Genomic DNA, 23,053 nt, shown 5'->3' on the forward strand with positions numbered 1-23,053 from the left:
GGGCTCCCCCGAACCTTGTTCCTCAGATTCGGCGACCTACGAAGAGCCGAGCAGCAGTTGAGAAGATGACTGACTTGGCCACAGACCTACCAGCCGGTCTTCTCCTCCTCCTCTCAAAAAAAAAAAACTTGCTCTAAGAAACTGGCATGCCCGAAGCCAGCAACCTCCAAGAACCCCCGGGACCTGTGCTTTCTTCTACAAAGAATAGTGTTTCTCATGGACACCGGATTTGTCCAAGAAACCAACACAAGGACTCCGAATCCAAGCGGAAAAGCGACACATGCACACCTTGGCACCAGACGCCCACAGCCCGAGTCCAGGTGGCCCACAGTCCCAGTAAAGTCTCCGACTGCACTGGTCGCTCACTGTACTGTGCTAAGTGAGATCCTAAGTACAAAGTATCTTTTTCTGTAGTGAAAAGCATTTCATGCACATGTAAAGTACTGTTTGATGCTATATAAACCTATTGACAGTAACCTGAAGTATTGCATAACAGTCTACTTACCCGTAACGGAGTTCAACTTGGTTCCTAGAAGTAACTAAAGTAATATTTTTCTATAACCATTGGCCTGGAGTCAGTCATTAAGTGTGTGTTCCTGCCCTGTTTGAGTGTGTACACCAAATGCATTCACACTACCCTCTGATAAGCCTAATTGTTCAGCCCAGCGATCTACTTTAACCTCTGCCATACCTTTGGGGACTCACTGGACTCTGTGCACACTTTTTTTAAACATAATATATACAGAGCCAGATGCCTACAAAAATCAACTATGCAAAAAGGTGTCCTGGGTCCATGAAGGCAGTGGGGTATTATTCAAGCATTTAGAACTATCAGAGAAGATCCTACATTGCAGAAATTGAGGTCCATCCCCCTTACAGAAGATATGTCATTACCACCATAGGAGCAATAAAAAGCACTATTTAGATCAAACTATTTCAAGTCACAAGCATAAGCCTAGATAGCCTTTCTAGGACAAAGAGGGCTAGTGGTTAGCTTTTCAGATGTCAAACCCATAGACTGCGGTTCTGAATAAGGCATTTCACATTGGAGACAGCGTGCTGCTGAGCATACACCTCCCTGTGGCACGGTTTCTGCCGAATGCGGGAGTGCTTTAAAATGGACTAAAACCCAGAGTTTAGCACTATATAAAACAGGTTGTTTACTGCAGAGCAATACTAGTTAAAGGTCATAGTCAGAAGAAAAGTGTCTCCGTAGGAAGCCATGAGATGAGGTACCCATTGGAGAGGCTACTACTCTTCATCTCTTCTTTGAAGATTAAATGAACAGGGTCAACACCTGATATAGGGAAGGGATTGACTGCTCACGTCCAGTGTTAATCGGGCATGACTCCCAGATCTTGGAAACACTGCAAGCTCCCAAATACAGACTTGTCATTCTTGATATAAATGCAGCGTTGTATCAGTGCATCACATTTACGTACAAACTGAGCATTTGTCTCCAAAACCTTAACGTTATGCTGACCAGGAGCACCTGGGTCAAAACAAAACGGGTGACATTGAAACATGTACAGTATATTAGGTTTCACAAATGTCTTACTTCAATCAAGACAAAAGGCATCAGAGGAAGGGAAGAATGTGAAGACCAACACACAGTGTACATCTTATTTAGAAAACTTCAACTTCATTATAAATGTTTGGACAAACTTAACTTGAGGGTGAGGCCCATGACACTATTGCAACGATGTATAAAGTCTCATGAAATTAACACATTTGTCTCAAACATTAGTTCAGTATTAAAAAACAAAATCAAAATTGCATTCCAACTTTTCTGCAAAGCATCACATAAAAACGGAATGCATATGCTGTTTGCAGGTGTAAGTGATGGCCATACCTAAAGGGCATACTGATCTTGGTTGCAGATGAGTCTCCCACTTGTGTACTAGGACTTGGCAAGGACCACTCGTAGTCTGCAATTTAAAAGTTACAGCAACATCTTTTTCATCATTTGTATTTGTCATTTACTTTAACCAGGCTGTACTAGATTCATGAATAACCCTCCCCATATCAATTCCCACCGCCAATTTCAAAATAATGTGCAAGACAGATCTGAAGGAAACATTTACTAGTATTTCCGATTCGTCATGGTAATCTGCATTAGTAAATATTGTACTTTTTTGTTTATATGCACAAACCCAGTTCACTTTTACAAGTGATAATACATTTAAAAAGTGAAAACAAATTAAAACTATAAACCTATCTGCAGCATACATTGACAAAGTTTAATTATAGAAAATACAATTTACCATAAGTTTCATTAGTGCAAAACTAACAGCTGAAAACTCTTTTCACTAAACTTTTATAAAGGAAACCAGGAAGATATGGCACTAGGTAAGCAGCATTTGCATGAAGGGACACTGCATCTTTAAGGTACCAAGACGTATCCCTGCACTACAAGGCTTTACAGTAGTTTGCCACCTCAGTTCGTTTTGATGACACTCCGGATTCTTGTCTCATATGCAGTACCATCCTGATGACACCAAGAGGAGTTTTGGATTTTTATTTCTTCATTAAGGCTTCTCATGATGCAGAACTAGTATTACAAGTGGTTGTTCATTTGCCATCCTTAAGTCTTCATTGATAGTCAAACAGACAAAGTAATCATCGTTGACAGTGACTCGACGAATTGTGAGGCCTTAATCAAAGCACTCTTCAATTCTAACTCTAGAAGCTGGATCATTGTGGTTTAGGAGGATGGATGTACATTCTGTTGGCATCTCAAGAGTGCGACAAAAATGCATCAGCATTCAACTTCAGTCATCTGCCTCACTCTCAATCTCATCCTCTCTATTTTAAATGTCTTCCAGACCACAAGTTTGACATATTCATGCTCCTCTAAGCCTTGCAGCACGACTGTAGAATCGAAGCTGGGATCTTGTTATGGCTTTTACCACACAAAAAAGAGGGAGTGCTTCCCGGATGGGGAAGGCATGGACTGATCAAATAAAGATAAAAAGAACGCCTTGCATTCTGAAGAGGCAGAAGAAATCTTGGCTTAGAGAAATGTTTAGTGAAATCCTAAAAAGGAGCTGATCTTTCGAGGCCGAAGGCCAAATGGAAGAGCCAAATGCTTAAGGAACCTACTCAAAGGAGTTGGAAAGAGAACAGAGGTAACTGCCAGTGATGGTATTGTAGGGCCTTGAAGCTGTAAGGTTCAGTGTTCACCTTAAACTCAAAGAGGCTGCTGCTTTTCTAGGTCGATTTTCTTTATCTTCCTTCCTTTTTTCTATCAAAGATGTTTTGAAAAGAGTTTCAGCCCCATATGTTCACACAGGTGAGGTTTATGATTTTAAGCCTGCTTTTTAAAGATGTCCAGTATCTCTATCAATAACCCACCAGGATCTCACAGATGAGCGGACCTATTCAAGGTTTAGAATTTCAATAAATATTCCCATAATGGAGGCGTATGGTATTACCAATTTAATGTAATATGCATTTAGATATCAATGCATGCATGATCGTCAAAGAGTTTGTTAACGAGACCATCAGTATTTCCAAGCACATGATTTTACACACTCGCAATCTTGCTTTGAACAGGAAGACATTAAACTTACCTGAAAACATTTGTCCTTATTTAAAAAGTAGCTTCAGTTGGGCGAGGATTTGGGGACAGGGGGGTTCCTGATGTGACAACCATTTCAGAAATATGCTCAAATGGGCCCCACCCTTCGAAAGCATCAATGAGTAATGACCAAACATACAGCTGGTGTTAGGAGTGCTTATCTCTTCTTTTTGGGAGCTCACAAGAGACAGCTTAACATGTCTGTTGTACTGCAATCAACACTTTATTAAATAAAGTGGGCCTTGCGAACGCACACTGCTCACAACTGAATGGTTTTGTTTCAATACCCTGCTTCTCAGTTGATGTTCTTCATTGCTTTTTGTGCTTGTTCTGCCCTGGAAGTATTTAGGCTTCACCCTACTTTTTCACTGGCTGAGTGTATTTATCCATTGCTAATATTAGGAAACTTTTGTCCTTCCTTATGTTTCACAGACAACTCCACTGTAGCACACAAAGATTGCTTTTACAGCATACTTTTCTAGCCATCTCCTCTCTTCTTACCTAATCCTTCCTGTCGTCATGATACTTTGCCCCACCATCTAGAATCTGTATTACGTTCTATCTTCTCCAACTAATGACACAAGCGAACGCTGCCTCCTCATTGGAGGATCCTCAATGCCTGATGTCTCCCGTTAGTCGATTTGTCAATGCTTGTAGAAATACGTTACAAACTCAACAGTGGCAGGTAGCTAATTTGGAACATTATTTGTTTACTCCCATGAAGGCAGCCTTAATTAATCAAGACACAATTTGGAAGCCATCTTGGAAATATACAAAATAATGTTCTAAAATAGCTGCACACCAATATTTGCATTGCAAGCATCGGAAAGCCACTAGCGACCGGGGACTATTTTGGGTCATTACTAGAATGTTATTTTCTATACTTTCTGGATGGTCAGAATGCCGGCTAGATGAAACATGTAGCTCATCTCGGATCGGAACAATAACATTATGCTTTATACATATCGCTATACCATTCCAAGATGGCCACCATGTTGCATCTACAAGCAACCTCCCAGCCTTTTGAAAGAATGCAAAAAAATAAAACAAAAAAACACCAGTATGACTGGCCTTCCCTACCGCCTCTTCCAACACATGTACCACAGTTCTACAAGCTTGGGCAAAGCCAATACTGGCAGCAAACAAGCACTGGCAAAGCAAGCCTGAGCGGAGTTGCCAATGTGTGCTCTGTAAAATGAGGTAAAATAGAACAGTCTTTATTAGACTCTTCAACACCATACATGTAGTGTTTACACAGGACATGCGAGTGGCTCACTTCAGTGCTTCAACATAGAATGTTTCCCTAGTCAATAGATAGGCTGAAGAATCATAAATGAACCACATTCGAGAATTTTTTTTGTTGGGATATGTAATGACATCCGGTTCATATTTGAGATGTGTGCATGTTTATTCCTCTGTAGTCAAACTTCAATTTTACTTGTAAATATGTATTTGAAGTACGAATTTCAAGACCAGATTGGTATGTGCTTGCTTTTGATCATATGTTGAAAGGGTGTTGATGGTTAATACCACAAGACAGGAACAGCATATATAAAGTTCCTTTTCCTTCTTCAAGAGGGACTGTCCAAGGACTCTGGGCTCTAGGATATTACCAATTATGACAGCCCCTCTATGTGTGCACATGCAGGGAGTACACAGAGTCCAAATGATCTTTTTTTAGGCCTTAATAAAGTTAAAAGGTTTAGAGAAAGAACAGTTCTCTCATGTCAAAACAAGATATTTTTTTCCAACATACACCCAATAAACTAATCTGAGCAAAGACGCATAGGTTTTTAGTTTATTACACTTGTCCAATGGGATTCCGGATTCATTCAGTACATTTCCCCCATCCTTGCAGTAATGGAGAGCTCAGAAATTGCCCAACGTGTAAGGCAGCACACAACCGCTTATGGTTAAGTAGGAAAATAGAGAACTTGCTTGAATGTGAACGAAGGGTCACCCTTCCCTAATCTATCAGCTCTCTTCTTGGGTCACACACATCCAGGAACTTGTAAAGTAGTCCGATGTCCCACCATGAGGTGTTACGATATGTTTCTAGAATGTTAGGTTATGTGTATTTGTATAGTGCCAGACTCACCCGGGAATGTATTCCGGCACTGAAGAAGGAGCTGTGTGGGCCGTGCCAGGGCCGGGACAAAGTTAAGAGTGAGGTATTCAGTTTCTTTTCGAATTCAAGAAGCGAAGAGTAGGCTCTACCATGCAGGGGTAGGTAGTTACAGGCTTTAGACTCAATACAGGAGGCATGACCACCAGATCTGGTTCAGGTTGTGAGAGTAGGAACCCTGTTGAGCAGAAGTATCTGGTGGGTTTGTGGAAGTTTTAAGAGGTTGTGTAAGAATTTGTATGGGTTCATGAGGAGTATAAAGAGTGCTCGTTTGCGGATTGGGAGGCAGTGGAGCTCTTTGAGGTAGAGGATTATGTGAGTGCAGGATGGGAGGTTCGGGTTAGCCTGGCCACTGAGTTTTGTATGGCCTAGAGTTTTCTAGTCTGTTAAGAGCTGATTCCAGCATAGTCTGAATTACCGTAGTCCAGCTGGCTGCTGATGACAGCTTGGGTGATGGTTCCGCAGTGTTGGTGGAGAGCAATTTGAAGAGCTTCTTGAGCATTTCGAGTGTGTGGAAGCAGGAGATGGAGAATGTGTTCACTTGGCCTCTCATGACGAGTTGGGTGTTGATTAGTATTCCAAAATTCTTTGCATGGGTTTACATGAGGGATATAGGTCAGAGTTCAGCAGGCCACCGGGTTAAGTCCCAGAACAAGGCGTCTTTGCTAAAGATTCCTACAGGCGTATTGTCGGTGTTGAACTTAAGGCAGTTGGTTTTCATCCACCTGGAGACTTTGGCCATGCAGGCTTAGAAATTGGTCTGGGAATTTAACGTATTGCCAGAGAAAGAGTGACCTTGGTGCCAACAGTATAGGATATGATAATTCCGTGGGCACGGATAATGTTAGTGAGCGGGGTCACGTATGTTATGAACAGAGTGGGGATGAGTGAGGATCCTTGTGGAACTCCGCAGATATATCGGAGGTGAAGGGAGCCAGGCTGACTGGGTGCAGCCTAACAAGAAGTAGTAAATCCAGCAAAGTGCAAATTCTTGGATGTTTGCTTGATGCAGTCGCTAGACAAGAATGGAGAGGGAGATGCTGAAGGTTGCAGAAAGCTTCAGTAGGATGATGGTCGCAATTTCACCTCTGTCCATGATCATCCATATTTAGTGTGTGATGGAGATGAGGGCAGAATATGTACAGTGATTGTGCCTGAATCCATACTGAGTGGTATTGAGGAGTTTGTTGTCGTTTAGGTGAGTGGGTAGGCATTTACCTTTTCTAATAATTTTGCCAGGAAAGGTTGCAGGAAGAAGGCTAATAGTTGGCTAGTACATTTGGGGCTACTGAGCATTTCTTGAGGTAACAAAGTCCCTAAGGTACAACTATCTTCTGTAGACCCAGACTCCGTCTTGACTGTCTTGACTGAAGGAGATTGCCATCTTCCTTCTCTTACACAATGGGATTCGCCATCTTTTCTTATTCATGGATACTCGCTGTCAAGTCTGCCATTCAACCCTGATGTTACCTGGCCATATCTTTCTAAGAACTGTGTAAGTGTCAAGCCATTTGATTAATGACACAGGTAAAACCATTAATGTGACATTTGTCTGGGACAAATGTCTACTTTCCACCATGTCAAGGAAGATTAAGAACACATACATACATACAATCAAAACAGTGTAGCCTGAATTGACTTCCTTTTACCTTACATGTTCATAAGGAAACATTTAGGAATCATACCTTGATGCGCATAATCTATGTCAGACATTCTTAAACTTATGTCAGAATTTTCAGTTTCTGTGATGTTTTGGTACATATGGACGATCAGTTGACCACTTGTCAGGAGAGGTCCTTTGCCCAGAGTATAACCCGGGATTCTACCTGAGAATATCTCACCTATTGATGGCATGCTTCGCAGATACTACATCTCGCCTGAAACCTAGAGCTGATAAACGCTGGGTCCCAGAGGAAGACTAACCGACTGCTACAACAGCGTGTGTTTGCCCTTCGTGGACCACACGGTCTTTGCGACTTCATTGATAAAGACAGCCTTTGCTGTCAACACGGTATGCAGTGCATCCCTTCTCCCTAAGAAACTCTAGACTGCAGGTTGCTCCGCCTTCCAAGCTCTTAGTATAGCGCACAGAAGAAGACGCTAGGGTGCCAGGTTCTAGATGACATGTTCTACTATGCTAGAAATTTTTATTTATTCTCTTATAATGTGCCTTTTTTGCTGATTTTATAATATTCTGTGTAATTGTTTTAGATGTACTGGGCAACAGATTACTAAAGTCATAAATAATTTTTTGCTTAAATGATCATTCTTCTTAGTACGATGGATGTGATCCTGTAAATAACAAAATAAGGTTTATTGCTGTTTCCACTGTGCCACTGATCCCTCTATAGGTTAGTAAGCCAGAAACAATATTTCTATGCCAACTGCACAATGAATAAGTGTTTTGCGGGACAACAATAATCGGTCTTTCACATTCATCGCTGGTGCACTGAACCGAGTTAACTCGTGGATAGGAAAACACACCGTGTACAGTTACGCAGAAGTCGTAACTTACGCAAAGTTGGCACCCAACGTGGAGCTCATATCTTATGGTTACGCCTAGAGCAGTTTTTTACTTATCACACACACCTGAACCATTATTTTATTGCGGCAAAGTCCATAGTAATTATGGTTACCTCCTAAAGGAGATAAGGGAGCACATATTTCCGTAGGTTTGTCAAGCTGGACTCAAAAAAGGTTATTCCGCATCCTGTGGGTTTTCCAATTCTTTGATTCCAAATCTAAAATTGAATCCATTTATCATGGCAGCACCTGTTGCTATAGGAGTCAACTGCAGGGAAGCAGTCACTCAACATCTCAAAGCCCAAGGTGTCCCTGATGAGCGGGTGTTAGTTACTTTTGTAATTGCTGCACATTGGAGTCTGAGTTATGCCAATTTTCTATTCGCCATATGTTTGAGTCCGAGTTATGACTATAAGATATATCCAAGTTTTTGCGTACTACAACGTCAAGAGTCCTATGGGCATGTAAGAAAACGCTCGTATTCCGTGCTTGCTTGAGGTCAAGTCAACGATTCAAGACGTCCTTGGCCAAGCTTTCACAACAGTTTGTCCCATCCTTACACTGGCTGCGTTACACCATTATTGCCTAGCCGAAAAATTAGCTGCTTGTGTAGACAGCATTTAGGAATAATCTCCTTTTTCAGTTTCTAGATATAACATGGTTGACTTAACCAGTTCATGTCGGACGCATTTCATCTGCACTATGAATATTATGCATTACCAAGTACAATAATTAACTCATCCTTTGCTAATGTTACAACTCATTTGAGGCAGCAACATAATAGTTTTAAGTTGCAATTATGACTCGAACTTGAGTTAGACAGTCTGCAAACCATGGATAAGAGGTGTATGGTGGGGAAAACTTCATGAGGAGTATGTGATTATTTATGTTGTGGACGTGGGAGGTCTTGTTGGTACTTGTCCTCATACATATTATTGCTTATTTTAGCTTGAACAACTGGACTGTTTACGTGGATGTACCAAGCCCCACTACTGTGAACCTATCCTTATTAGGATTTGAGACTTTACTAGAATAAGGTACTACATCATTTTAGGCATAAGTTGGGGTATAAGCAACTATGTACTGAATCAGTTATTTCTTTTATGAGGTATACAAAATGGTCACATACAAGATAATGGTTATTGTTTCACTGGTTGGCATGGTAAAGCTACTTAATTACAACTTGTACACTTTTTTTCTAGTTCTTGAGCACATTCATGGTTATTTGGTGTGGTTTCTTGGAACTCTTTGGACCTTCTCATTTTGCTTTTCTTCTTCCCTCATTTCCTTTTATTATTTTTGGCATTTGAATTTATGTGGCACCGGATTTTGGTCATTAACTTGCTATTTTAATATGCTTTGGATGGTTGCTGTCCTTGCGGAAATTCATGACTTTTGGAAGATATTTCTATTAGATCATCGTAAGAACATGGACAAATCTTATGAGTTTGTTTCTCATTTATATATTTCTAGTTCTTGCTTTTTGGAACTAAACTTGGCCCTGATATTAGCTATGTGCTAATTGTTATTTTGTCTTTTTCTGTTATCTTTTCCCCTTATTTTATTTTTCCCTTTTATTGGCTTGTATTTTAGTGCATTTCTTCACTGACATATCTCTAAAGGGGTGTTTTCACATATTGCTATGATCTGCACAATTGTGCTTATAGTTTTAACAACATTTATTTTGCTACTTCCGTTTTACTTTAGGATATTACATTGGTATATGAGATGTGTATTAATATTACTTTGGTGCATGATGTGTATCTATGCTTTGGTTCTCCTAGATTGTGAATTGTGAGCTTTTCATATGTTCTTGTGGATTGTGAGCTTTTTATATGTTTGTATAAATGTTGAAACCTTATGCATCACACAATGGTTTAATGTGTAAATAGTGAATTTAGAACTTCATTATTGGTTAAACACTGCAATTTGCAGAATGTTCTAATATTTTGTAATTATTGTATGTCTTATATCTCTATTCTTTGCATATTGCACTCCTATAGATGCCCTTCATAGGGTGAAACGTGCTGGCTGCACTTTTGCTTACACTGAAGAATAAGAATTAAAGAATATAAAGGACAAACACAATTTCCTGATCTTTATTGTGTATTCTACTAAACTTCTTGCATTCTCTTTTAATTCATGTTGCCTCCCTAATGAAAATTAATGTTCATTTCAGGTGACTGAAGGTAAAAGAACAGAAAGTGGGAGCTGATCAGAGTACCGAAGAAAAGAGGAATACAGTAGACAAAGTGAAGGACAACGCAAGACTGATGTCAGTGTAAGGAGGGAAGAGAAACAACTGGACTCTAAAACCTCAGTAAAAAATTAACAATAGCACGTCTCTCTAAAAAGAAAAAGCTGATCCAGCTGCGAGTCCTTCTGCAATACAGGACTGGGGCGAGAGCACTTCTAGACAGCACCGCAGAAGACATAATAGTACATCAGATGATTTAGAGGTTTTTGGATGCTGATCCAACTGATTACTTTATACAGGTTGAGACTCAAGAACAACATTTAAGTTCTCTTGATAGGGTTTACAATTTGAACACACATGAGCAACTGATTACTCTGAAAATGTTCTTGGGAAGCCATCTGGCTCACAAATCTGTATCAGGTTTGGGTGTCACCTCTTTCTAGTTCGCATTCCTTGAGGGGTATCCAAAGATACATTTAGACGCCTCACTCACTTATCGTGACATGCTTCATCATCGGCGCCTATCCACACCCTGATAAGGTGATACTACCAGGGCGGACTTAACCATAGCTGGAAATGGGAGCTCTTCGATAAAGCAAGCTGGATATACTGGGACCCGTTTCTTAAATACCTCAAGGTAAATCCAAGGATTTTGACTTTATTTAGAGGGCACCTCGGGTATGGATAAAAATATTTTGTTGGGTTCTATTAAATATTATAACTCAATTATACCCAATAACATGTTTTGGTCCTCACTGTGAGCCCTGTTGGGTCTTGGCGCCTTTGTCAGGTCTTTCTCGTCGGTGTCCCCGTCCTTTCTTGTGCACGCGCACCATGCACACTTGTGAGGCCTAAAGCTCTCACATGTTTCAGTTCTTTGTTACAGAGGAGTGATTCCTCGAGTGTAACTTCAAGGATCATGCAGGATGGTGCCGTCTTGTAGACACACATTCGTCAATGTGGTTGCAGCGGCAGGACCTAGGTAATCCCGAGGTGCCTGTTCTTTGACAAATGCCTGACTACAAGTTGGTTTGCATGGAACATGAAAAACTACATATGTACTAAAAGTGAATTACTTACCTTTTGTCTAGATGTCTCAGTGTGATATCTAGGCATATTATACTGATTAGCAAAAGTAATCTGAAAAGTAACATACATACATAATCTGTAAATTGAATAAAGAGTCATTCCGAACTGTTGACTTACCTATAATTCAACCAACTGCATTTGAACCTATATTCAACTGTAAAACACTGCATAAGATTTTGGAAAGTATTATTTCACTTACCTGCAACGGGCTTGGCTTGGTTCTAGAAATAAAATAACTAAATCATATTTTTGATACAAACAAAATTGGTCTGAGTTCTGTCTTTGAGTGTCCAACATCATTTCTAGCTTGAGAGTGTACAATAAATAAATAAATGCTTAACACTACCTTCTGATAAAGCCTTACTGCTCACTCACACTACCACAAATAGAGAGTAAGGTGCTATCTACTTTTACCTCTGCCAACCTTTGGGATCCCACTGGACTCTGTGCACACTATACCTCATTTTGGTATAGTATATACAGAGCCAGCTTCCTACAAGAGTCCCTTGGCGCAGGGAAAGAAAAATGTTCCTTACCCAGTAAGCATCGGTTTGTGGCATATAGGGCTGTAGATTAACATGCTTAGCATAAGTCTGCCATATAGTGTTGGGCTCGTAAGTGTGCAAGCTGTTCTCCGTAGAAGTCTTTCGAGTCACAATGTGTAGTGACTCCTCTTGATTTTCAATGTGCATGGTCCTTGACTCCATTGTTAGTCTGTTTTCTGCTTGGCAGGTTAGGACAGAGTGTGAAGGACAATGTATCCTAGTGAGATGACAGAAGATGGTGTAATGCTTAATGTAGATAACTGCAACCAACACGTGTCAGAGGAGGAAGGTAGGCACATGTGAATCTACAACAGTACATTCCACAAACAGATGGTTACTGGGTAAGTAACATTCTCTGCTTGATGGTATGTGTAGCTGCACATGTTTAGTATATACTGCAAAGCAGTTTTCCTCCCAAGGCAGTGGCGAACCTGTGGGGGTTGCATTTGCTTGAAATGTTCAGGACCGCTTGACCCACATTGGCTTGTTGACGATCCATAACTTCTGCACAGTAATGTTTTGTAAATGTGTGTGATGTATGCCATGGAGCTGCCATACATATGTCAGCCAAGGGAAAAATGCCTAGAAAGGCCATGTAGGCTCCGTTTTTTCGAGTAGAGTGAGCTTTTGGAGGGATAGGTAGAGTTTTGAGCTTTGACGTTAACAAGTGTACATGCAGTTTTTAAACCAAAGTTAATTGGTTGCTTTAGATTTTGCCCTCCCTTGATGTGTTTTTTAAGAATGCAACTAAGAGTTGTTGTGTTTTTCAGAAAGGATGTTCATTAACCTTCTCTCTGCATGTGCTGATCCCAGTCACTATCTATACTACTACAAGCTACAATCCTGTGTGTGTGTGTGTGTGTGTGTGTGTATGTAGCCCCCAACTGATCCTATTACCTCACTACACCCTTCTACTGTGAAAAAGGGGGAAGGAAGGTTGACAGAGCCTCACGGGAGCAACACCCAGGGGAGGATATGACAGGCTGGTACTCGCCTGAATCCCCACTTCTCATCATCAGCTACTGTCAACCAAAAAAGAAAAGGGGATAAAAGATGTGCAATGAAACCAAAAAAACATTATGTGTTACACGTGTTGAATGACCCTATGTGGTGTGTCAAAACTCTCTATGTTCAAGTTCTGTAAAACCACTGTGTAAAAAGAGCTGAGCTAAACTGGCCACTACAACTTTATTCTGTGCTGTTTGCTCACTCTATTAAAAATGACAACCGACATGTTTCATCACCGACATATACTTTACTGGCGATTTCTTCAGGGTTTATTTAGGGTCAGCGTAAGTCTTGCACTTCTGGATTCTCCCTTTATTGTACCTGTAGTCAGACAAGGAACACAAACACACATACACATATATTGCACTCAATGTGTCTCGGTAGGGGTATCAGTTAAAATTCAAGCTAAAAGATGGCATCTCTACATATGATTACTGTTAGTATTCATCATACATTACCAGGTGGCCTCTTTAATTGAGCCTACCCGGCCCCCGTAGAAGAATCTGGGACTGTCGGACTCCACTACACCATTAGTGGGTTCCGTATACCGCCTTTCGGTCGGTCTCTGTAAAGCAAAACAAGAAGTATATGCAGTGTTTGTATAGTTACTCAATTGCACTTTGCATGTGAAGGTCTTTTATCCAGCACCTTGCGGACTATCTTTATATGCAATTGTGGGCTATTGTATGCCCCAGGGTATGGCTTGCTCCTCGTGGCCCCGTTGCTGCTGGTGGCCAGTGTCTCTATCTTATGTTTAGAGACTCGCTCCCCGCGAGCATATCGTGCTTAACACCATGAGTTCGTGGACCGGCATAACGTCAGTGCCCCTCGGCGCCCCTTAACCCAGCATTAAGAGTTACAGCTTTGATAAATCTGCCTCCCCGTACAGATATTCAAACACCCGCTTAGTGTCCTCCTACCGTCAATGCGCATTAGTATGGCCTCCGCTCACCCTGCGTCTAACCCGAATCTCCCGATGTGCGGATTTCAACATTGGAGTCCCGGTCACGTGATGGAAGCGTCAGTGTGACATGATCAACGTGTCCGCTATGCTTGGCGGCCATCTTTGAATGGGTCTATCGTCTTACATATGATATGCATCCTGATCATTTATGAGTGCATCATATGGTAATCGATAGTGATTGCAGCCCGTATTACTGAAATTACTACGGAGAGATGATTATTATAGACACTTACTTCCCGTGTGGAATTGTCACTGGGTAGTCAACAACCTACATCGAGGTATTATTGTATGTGACAGTGGTTGTGGGTATCTATATGTGTAACCCAACAGCCCGGCTGTTCATTCGTAATATCTATATGGCTGGAGAGACAGTGTCTTAGCTGTGATTTCTGTGCGCAGATCCACGTTTACATGGCCCCTGTCAGATGTAATTCCAGACTCTTGTATTGTTTTTAATCATTTCATATTCAGGTACATGGGCTGTCATGCATCTTCCCTCAGCCTGTTGGGTGCCGTATACATGTGTGCTGGAAAACTGAATTTGGATCTCTTAAATTGGTGGCCCCTACATTACTGATAGCCTGTTCCATTCAATAATTTCGTTAAGGCCATGCTGGTCCGTGGCCTCTTCAAAGATCCAGCGTGCCTCTTTCTTGAGTAATCTGTTCCCCATGTTATACTGATCACCCTTCACTCTTTCAATCACCAACCAACGGAGATCCCTGGGCTGATGTTTTTGATCGGTAAAATGTTGCATCAGTTTGGTAGTGAGTTTCGCTGCTTTTAGTGTACTAAGATGTTCCTGGATTCTGACTTTGATCTTTCTAGTCGTTAATCCAATGTAGTACAGACCACACAGGCACGAAAGCCTGTAAATCACATTACATGTGTTGCAGTTACTGAAACTATTTAAATGCCAGATCTTACCGTTGGCTTTGGTGATAGATCTAGTCTTCGTGGTGAGGGCACAGATAGTACATCCCCCACATGGGTAGTGACCTGGCGGTCTGTTCGAGTCTGTCACTGTTACTTGTGGACGTGAATGGACCAGCCGGTCCTTCAGACTAGACGATCGCTTTAAAGCGAATCGCGGTTGTGGCATTTGCATGGAGTTAGTGCTCAGTAGATGCCAATGTTTTCTGATTATTTGGCGGATCTTGGTAGAGAGGGGACCAAAGGTAGTAACTACCGGGATGCACTCCTGCTGCTCTTTGATCTGTCGATCGAGGAAGGCTTCCCTCGGGGTGTTAAGTGCCCGCTTTTTCGCCTGTTTCACAATTTTTTGTGGATAGGCTCTGGCGATAAGTTTGTTCGTTAGTTCCTCAGTCTGATCCAAGAAACTAGCTCCTGAAGAACAATTCCTCCAGTATCTCATAAATTGCCCCACCGGGAGATTGTCCCGCAGAGCCCTGGGATGGAACGACGCATAGTGCAACAGAGTTCTTGTCCGTAGGTTTTTGGTGGACTGTTATGAGTTTGTTATCTCTGGCCTGTATATCCAGGTCTAGATATGTCGCTTTGTGCCGATCCACAGTCCATGTGAATCTGAGGCACCGGTCGAGACTGTGCAACCATGTGAGGAACTGTTCCAGCACATCAGAGGAGCCCCTCCAGATGCACAGAATGTCATCTATATATCTCTTCCAGAGGACAATATTCCCCTGGAAGAGATTGGATGCATGGTAGATGTAATTGGGCTCGAACTGGCCAACATAGATGCATGCCAGGCTGGGGGCAAAAGTCGCCCCCATCGAGGTCCCCGAAGTCTGCAGGTACAGCTGTTCTTTGTACGCAAAGAAATTGCGTGTCAATGCAATCTCAATGCACTGCAGAACGAAAGTCAGTGCAGTATCGTAGAACCACTCACATGACCCCAGGGAACGGGCTGCTGCCACCAGCGTCGCCTCCTGGGGTATGTTCTTGTATAGTGACTCTATGGCGATCGTCACTAAAAATTGCTCGTCAGGATCATATGTCACTGTCTGTAAATGTCTCAGGATGTCGGTGGTATCCTGCACAAAGGATGGTTGTGTAACCACACATTCACATAGGAAAAAGTCTGAAAACTGTGAAAGTGGCTCAAGTATGGAGTTAATGCCTGAAACAATCGGCCGTCCAGGGGGGGGCTGTTGTGCTTTGTGAATTTTGGGCACAATATAGAATGCTGGTACCCTGGGTGATGGATTGATCAGGAACTCAGCTTCCTTGGCTGTTAGCCATTTCTTTTCCCTCGCAGTTGCTACCATAGTTTGTATAATGGTTTGCAACTCTGCCGTAGGGTCTCTGGCGAGAGGTTGGTAATGTTCTCTGAGCCCTAGGAGTCTGTGTATTTCATTCTCGTTGTCGGTGGTGTTCATCACCACCACCGGCCCGCCCTTATCGGCCAGTTTGATGGTGATGGAATCGTTATCTTGTAGAGACTTCACAGCCATCCAATCAGCTTTGGACATGTTGCTGTGTTTCGGGGTATATTGTTTTCGTTCCAGGTCTGTGATGTCTTGCAATACTTTTTGCTCAAACACCGCCACTTCAGGGCCCACTTGCTGGTTAAGGGGCGTGAAGTTAGACGGTCGCCGTAAGTCTGTACAAAACGTCATGTCGGTAGATGTTTTATCTTTGCCCTCGAAAAATTTCCGCAGTTTAATTTTTCTTATTACACCATTGAGTTCACCTCTTAGTTGGAAGCTATCATGTTTAGGAGTGGTGACGTGGCCCAAGCCTTTATTCAGCACTGCATTTTCATCGGGCGTGAGTGGGCAGTCTGATAGATTTACCACGATATTATCATCTGGATTTATATTGGTGTTCGGCCCCTGCTGCGGGTGATTCAGGGGGAATTCATTTGTTGGTTTGAGTTTGTAATGTGCCGAGCCCGGCCCTTGCCCCTGCCCCTCGTGTTTGCCCCTCTCTGGTCTGGTTGGTGTTGTCCTAAAAAAGCCCTAAAAAGCGCTCCCAGATCCTGATCTGAATTGCCCGTAGCAGGGGCCGAAGGCCAATATAAATCCAAATGATAATATCGTGGTAAATCTATCAGACTACGTTATGCCGGTCCACGGACTCATGGTGTGAAGCACGATATGCTCGCAGGGAGCGAGTCTCTAAACATAAGATAGAGACACTGGCCACCAGCAGCAACGGGGCCACGAGGAGCAAGCCATACCCTGGGGCATACAATAGCCCACAATTGCATATAAAGAGAGTCCGCAAGGCGCTGGATAAAAGACCTTCACATGCAAAGTGCAATTGAGTAACTATACAAACACTGCATATACTTCTTGTTTGCTTTACAGAGACCGACCGAAAGGCGGTATACGGAACCCACTAATGGTGTAGTGGAGTCCGACAGTCCCAGATTCTTCTACGGGGGCCGGGTAGGCTCAATTAAAGAGGCCACCTGGTAATGTATGATGAATACTAACAGTAATCATATGTAGAGATGCCATCTTTTAGCTTGAATTTTAACTGATACCCCTACCGAGACACATTGAGTGCAATATATGTGTATGTGTGTTTGTGTTCCTTGTCTGACTACTGGTACAATAAAGGGAGAATCCAGAAGTGCAAGACTTACGCTGACCCTAAATAAACCCTGAAGAAATCGCCGGTAAAGTATATGTCGGTGATGAAACATGTCGGTTGTCATTTTTAATAGAGTGAGCAAACAGCACAGAATAAAGTTGTAGTGGCCAGTTTAGCTCAGCTCTTTTTACACAGTGGTTTTACAGAACTCGAACATAGAGAGTTTTGACACACCACATAGGGTCATTCAACACGTGTAACACATAATGGTTTTTTGGTTTCATTGCACATCTTTTATCCCCTTTTCTTTTTTGGTTGACAGTAGCTGATGATGAGAAGTGGGGATTCAGGCGAGTACCAGCCTGTCATATCCTCCCCTGGGTGTTGCTCCCGTGAGGCTCTGTCAACCTTCCTTCCCCCTTTTTCACAGTAGAAGGGTGTAGTGAGGTAATAGGATCAGTTGGGGGCTACATACACACACACACACAGGATTTTATCTTGTAGTAGTATAGATAGTGACTGGGATCAGCACATGCAGAGAGAAGGTTAATGAGCATCCTCTGTGTGACTGAATTAAATGCAGAATTAACTTGGGGTCGTTGACCTCATAGTACACAGGGGAAGGCCAGTAGTTGTTGATAATGATATGAGTGGGGGGCGGCCTGTTTCCCTTGCTCTTTCCCCCTGAGGCTCCGGATAGTATAGAGTGTTTTTCAGAAAGACTGCGTTCTGTCAATATAATCCATGAGAGCTCTTTATTAAGTATAGTGTATGTAAAGCTCTTTCCGCAACTGAATCAGGCTTTGTGAAGAATACCAGCAATTCAATAGATTGAGTTAAATGGATGTGTGAGACCACTTTTGGTAGAAATTTAGGATTGGTACGCAGTACCACTTTTTCTCTATGAAGTTGAAAAAACATGGTTCTTCTTAAGTTAATGCCTGAAACTCAGACATGTCTGAGTGAAGTGATTGCAATGAGAAAAGTAACCTTCCAACATAGGAACCATAAAGGATATGAGTATAAAGGTTCAAATGGTTGACCCAATAATCTTGTTAACACAACATTGAGGTTCCAAGCTGATGTTGGAGTAACTCTAGGTGGGATAACTCTTGAGGTCCTGTAGAAAAGCTTTAATGACGGGAATGTTTAATATAGAGGCGTGTTCCCCGTTTGTAGGTATGCAGCTACTGGTGCTAGGTGTACTCTTATGAAAGTGAAGGCTAACCCTGAAGTTTGTAAATGTAGAAGGTAACATACAATGTCTTGAGGCTTTGCTGGTAATGGGTTGATATCCTTTAAATTGCAATAGTGAACAAATAGCTTCCACTTTGCCGCATAGCTTGCTCTAGTAGTGGGTCTTCTTGACTCTAAGAATAGTCATACACTGGGGCGAGGCCACGACTGCCAGCAAGATGGCTGCAATCTTGTGATTCTCCGGCAGCGGCTCTTAATCCTTTTTAATCACAGCCATCATCACCTCTTGCAGTGAATAATATGCCCTGCCGCAGCCTTCGAGGACTGGAGCTGCTGGGGGAGGTGTAGCTCTCGTGATCCGACTGCCATTCCTCCTATCGGGGGCCAGAACAGTCCAGCACTACCTCAGAGGACCTGCTGCAGCGGGTGAGCCTGAGGCACAGTCCACCCAGGCTCACCGAGACCACGTGCCCCAGACCTGCCCAGACCATGGCGTGTCGACTGTGAAGGTTGGTGACGGCTGCACGCGTAGGCCCCCTGGGCACTCAGCCCAAGGGAGGGTGGGGAAGACCTGTTGCGGCCCATCTCTGCTCTGAGTGTCTCCCGGTCATCAGGACCTGCAGTGGTGCAGCCATGCTCCCACGACGCCCTTGGACTGAGACATGCCTAATTTACTGGGGCTAAGGAGACTGTGGCTGTAGACCTTCTTCTGCCTTGTGGGGGCGGTGCTCTGCAGCTGTGGAGGCGGTCCCTGGAGTGGACATACGTCAGGGATTCCGTGCGACACCTGGTGCCTGCCATGCTACATTTCCCAGTTGATGTGGCGAGTGCCCCTGGGGGCACGAAACTGCTCCCACACGCCATCTACTGCTTTTTGTCCTTCTATTGGGGCCTTCACCTTTGGACCTGCTGCTTTTTCCTCCCTCCGCATTAGCAGAGCTGACCTGTCACCTGCCCAGCCTGAATTCCCCGCTCTATATCTGCATTCCTAGGACTGTGTGGTTCTCCTTGGCCGGCTTCACCCTGACACGGATACGGATACGGATGCACATGGATAAGCTGCCATAAGTGCTTACTGCTCTACCTGTGCAGATTGCTGGGACTCCCCTCAGCATAGATCAGTGGAACCTTTGCTGCTTGGTTGGCTCACAGGGGCTCCTGGCAGACGGCAGACATGGTAAGCCATCTTTAATGGACCTATAAGTTGAGCCACATGACCACCCCATCCCATGAGAAAAGCATCTGTCACAAATGACTGCACTGGGTTAACTTAATGGAAAAGTAGATTAACTGTTGGAACTACCCGAGTAGTGATTGAATCACAAACTGACAGAAAGTGAGTCTTTCTTCCAAGCAGGCTGAATACTGCCACCATTTGTCTTTGAGATCACGCTGAAAATGTGAGGACACCTGGTGCGGGGCCATATCTGCAATCTTTAGAAGCTTGCAACAATTATAATTCACTCTTTCGCAGTAAAGAAAACTCTTGCAACCTGAACGCCCAATATCGTACCCAAGTAGTGAATGTGCCAAAAGGGATTTGATGTGGTAGATTTGTAAACCCAGTCAGCAAAATAAACAAAAAACCCAAAGAGAGTTGTCCGATAGAGGTACAGTCTACTTCGGCTGTGATCTACCCATCACCTATTTAGGGATAGACTAATATTTTCTGGTTCCTTAGTCAATGCCTACAAATGCCATACATTTGGAAAAGTATTCGGAGCCCTCTTTATTCCAAATGTCAAGACATTGTACTGGTAGTTATTGCCACTTGCCAGGAACCTCGGGATTTTTTGATGTTTCATAGCACTTAGAAATGTTGAAGTATGCATCATTAAATTCTTTGGCGCACATGCAATCCCATACGCACAAAAGAGGGCATTTCTGATGTGAAGCTAACTTACTGAATGTTACTTTTACTAACACACTGGCTTCAATACTCCAATTAGAAAATGTTTCTGTCTCAAATCTATCGGCATGTCAGAAGCTATTGTTCTCATTAAGAGTAAGCCATACCACAAGAGACAATGCCAAATTTCTTGTTTTCTTAGCATGAAAAAATGTGAAGTTTGACAGTCCTATCAAAAACATGGAAGTGAGGCAAATTAGGAGTTTAGGCTACTAGGAATTGATAAATGTCCAAGTATTACTTCTAGAATCTCTTTTTGACATGAATGCACAAGGTTAGGCTTACCACCCTGTAGTCTGAAAGAGTTCTTACAGGCAGCTGCCCGTCTATGGTCAAGTACCACTAAACAATCACATCGCAAAAGTACTACAAACTCCAAATTTCCTAACTCTAGAAGACTATTATACCACTGAATGAGGCTGCATGATATAGACAAGTGTTTATGCCTACTCTCCAGAATGCCAAATATATAACACTGAAGCCTTAGGTTGCCAGCAAAACAAGCTGGACAACACCAAATTTCTTAGACCGGTGAAGTTGTCCTGTTACTTTTGAGGCTGTAAACATACCTGAAAAACAATGTCCAAGAAGTCTGGCAAGTTTTAGCTCATAATCATTTCTAGAATGCTCAAAATGTTGCTGTCCTCAAGGCATGAACAAAATAAGTTCCCGCCAATGAAGTTTAGCCACATCCCAAGCTGATTTCAAGGTATTCAATAACGTTAACAGGTTTCTCCTCACAGATTTTCAAATAGGATCATATTGTATGTATCGAGTCGACCTTCGAATTCAGTCAGCTAAGCATAACAGAAGATGCCAGGATTCTTTATTTACCTTGTGTCTGTCTGACGTTTCGCCCTCTCTCTCGTGATTCACTATAAAATGTACTCATGATGGAAACACTGTACTATAATCAAACACCCTGCTGTTCCTGGTCAAGGTTAAAGAAATGTGCTTTCCTCATACAGGAGTCCAGAGCACGACATATGGGTCCACTTTTACAAGACCGTCTTGTGTGAGATGGAAACAGAAATGAAATATCACCCGGGTTCTGCCCATGACATTTTGCAAACAACATTCTTTTTTACATTTCTGAGGCAATATTATGAAAGCATTGCCCAGATCGTAATCCACTGGATTATCAAAGTAGGGGCTTATGTGTTTTGTGAACTGCTTGAGTGGTTCTCTAAACAAGCCTGTACTTGACAGTGTGTGTGTTCGGTCTAGTAAGATACATCACCATATGCATGCAGACTCACAACCATGAGCTTGCATGCTTTGAATAGGCTGATCTGTGAGGTCTGTGCAACGGATGGCCAGTCAGGTCAGCTGTCAATCTCACATTTAGGCCTTTAATTTTGTTTTCCTCTTTGCCACCTAATCTTCCTATCTATATGCCTTTGAGGTCTCAGTCAGTCTCCGTCAAATCTGTGTCTTTGATCTTTCTCATCCGACAGCCTTCATTCCAATCTGCTTCCTCACTTTCGCCTCTCAACCTCTGTGCTTGAAATCTCCTTCATCAACATCCTCCTCCACACCCCAGATATTCTCATTCCTTTTAAGGTCGAACCTGGGAAGCACATACCCTGTTCTGCGAGGCATGCTGTACTGAGGTAGGGGCTTGAAGCTCCTCCCATGTCCCACCCATTTTTTCAATTGCCTCCTGTTACCGTAATTGCATTTGTAACCTCCCATAACAAGTGGATCTTTTACTTCTCTTGTTACACAGACTGCTTTTTCTTGGCTGTGAGCATTATTTTGTTCAATGATTTGCCTCTATTCCACCCACTATGTTGCAGCACGCTGCCTGCTTATTTACTAATGGCGTTCCACTTTAACTATAATAGCCACACTTCTATATTTATTTTAGCAGCGTGGTCTGCTTTAAGTATAGCGGCCACGTGTGAGAAAGTGCCATCTTTCTTTCCTTGGTATGCCCCCACTTTTTTCTGAACTGCTGATTTGCTTGGCTGAGTGTGCCCTGGGTCCCTGCCAATCAGGTACCCAGGGCCTGTGTTCCTTCCCTAAAAAGAAAAACTATGCTGAAACAAAATACCCAATTGGCACCTCTGGCCACCTGTCAGCCCCCTGTAAAATGGTACCCTAGGTACCCAGGGTATGGTGACCAGAGGGGACCCCTGAGGGCTGCAGCACTTATTGTGCCACCTTCAGGGGCCCTGTACCCTGGCACCCACACCCTGCCTTTGCAGGCTGAGTGCCTAAGTACAGAACTAAAACAAGAGTCGACATGGCACACATCCCTGTGTGCCATGCCCACAGAACCCACTGCCCTGGCATACTTCAGTCACACCTCTAGCTGGGTGCCCTATGCCAGAGGTGAGGGCACAAGGGCATGAGCCCTGTGCCCCTACAGTACCCAGGGCCAATACTGGGCAC

At 43.0% G+C, this 23,053-nt stretch overlaps 1 protein-coding gene across 3 annotated transcripts in view; it reads right to left on the reverse strand.

Annotated features, from left to right (window-relative positions):
- The window catches only part of GPCPD1 (glycerophosphocholine phosphodiesterase 1), a 733,645-nt gene that overhangs the window by 549,932 nt on the left and 160,660 nt on the right, over positions 1–23,053 (reverse strand). For all 3 annotated transcript variants that reach the window (XM_078649507.1, XM_078649508.1, XM_078649506.1), the window contains one exon: positions 1,853–1,928. In XM_078649507.1, coding sequence (XP_078505633.1) covers positions 1,853–1,928 — 76 coding nt within the window. The remainder of the gene's footprint in view (positions 1–1,852; positions 1,929–23,053) is intronic.

The sequence above is a fragment of the Lissotriton helveticus genome, chromosome 6 (assembly GCF_964261635.1).
Source record: "Lissotriton helveticus chromosome 6, aLisHel1.1, whole genome shotgun sequence".
Lineage (NCBI taxonomy): Eukaryota > Metazoa > Chordata > Amphibia > Caudata > Salamandridae > Lissotriton > Lissotriton helveticus.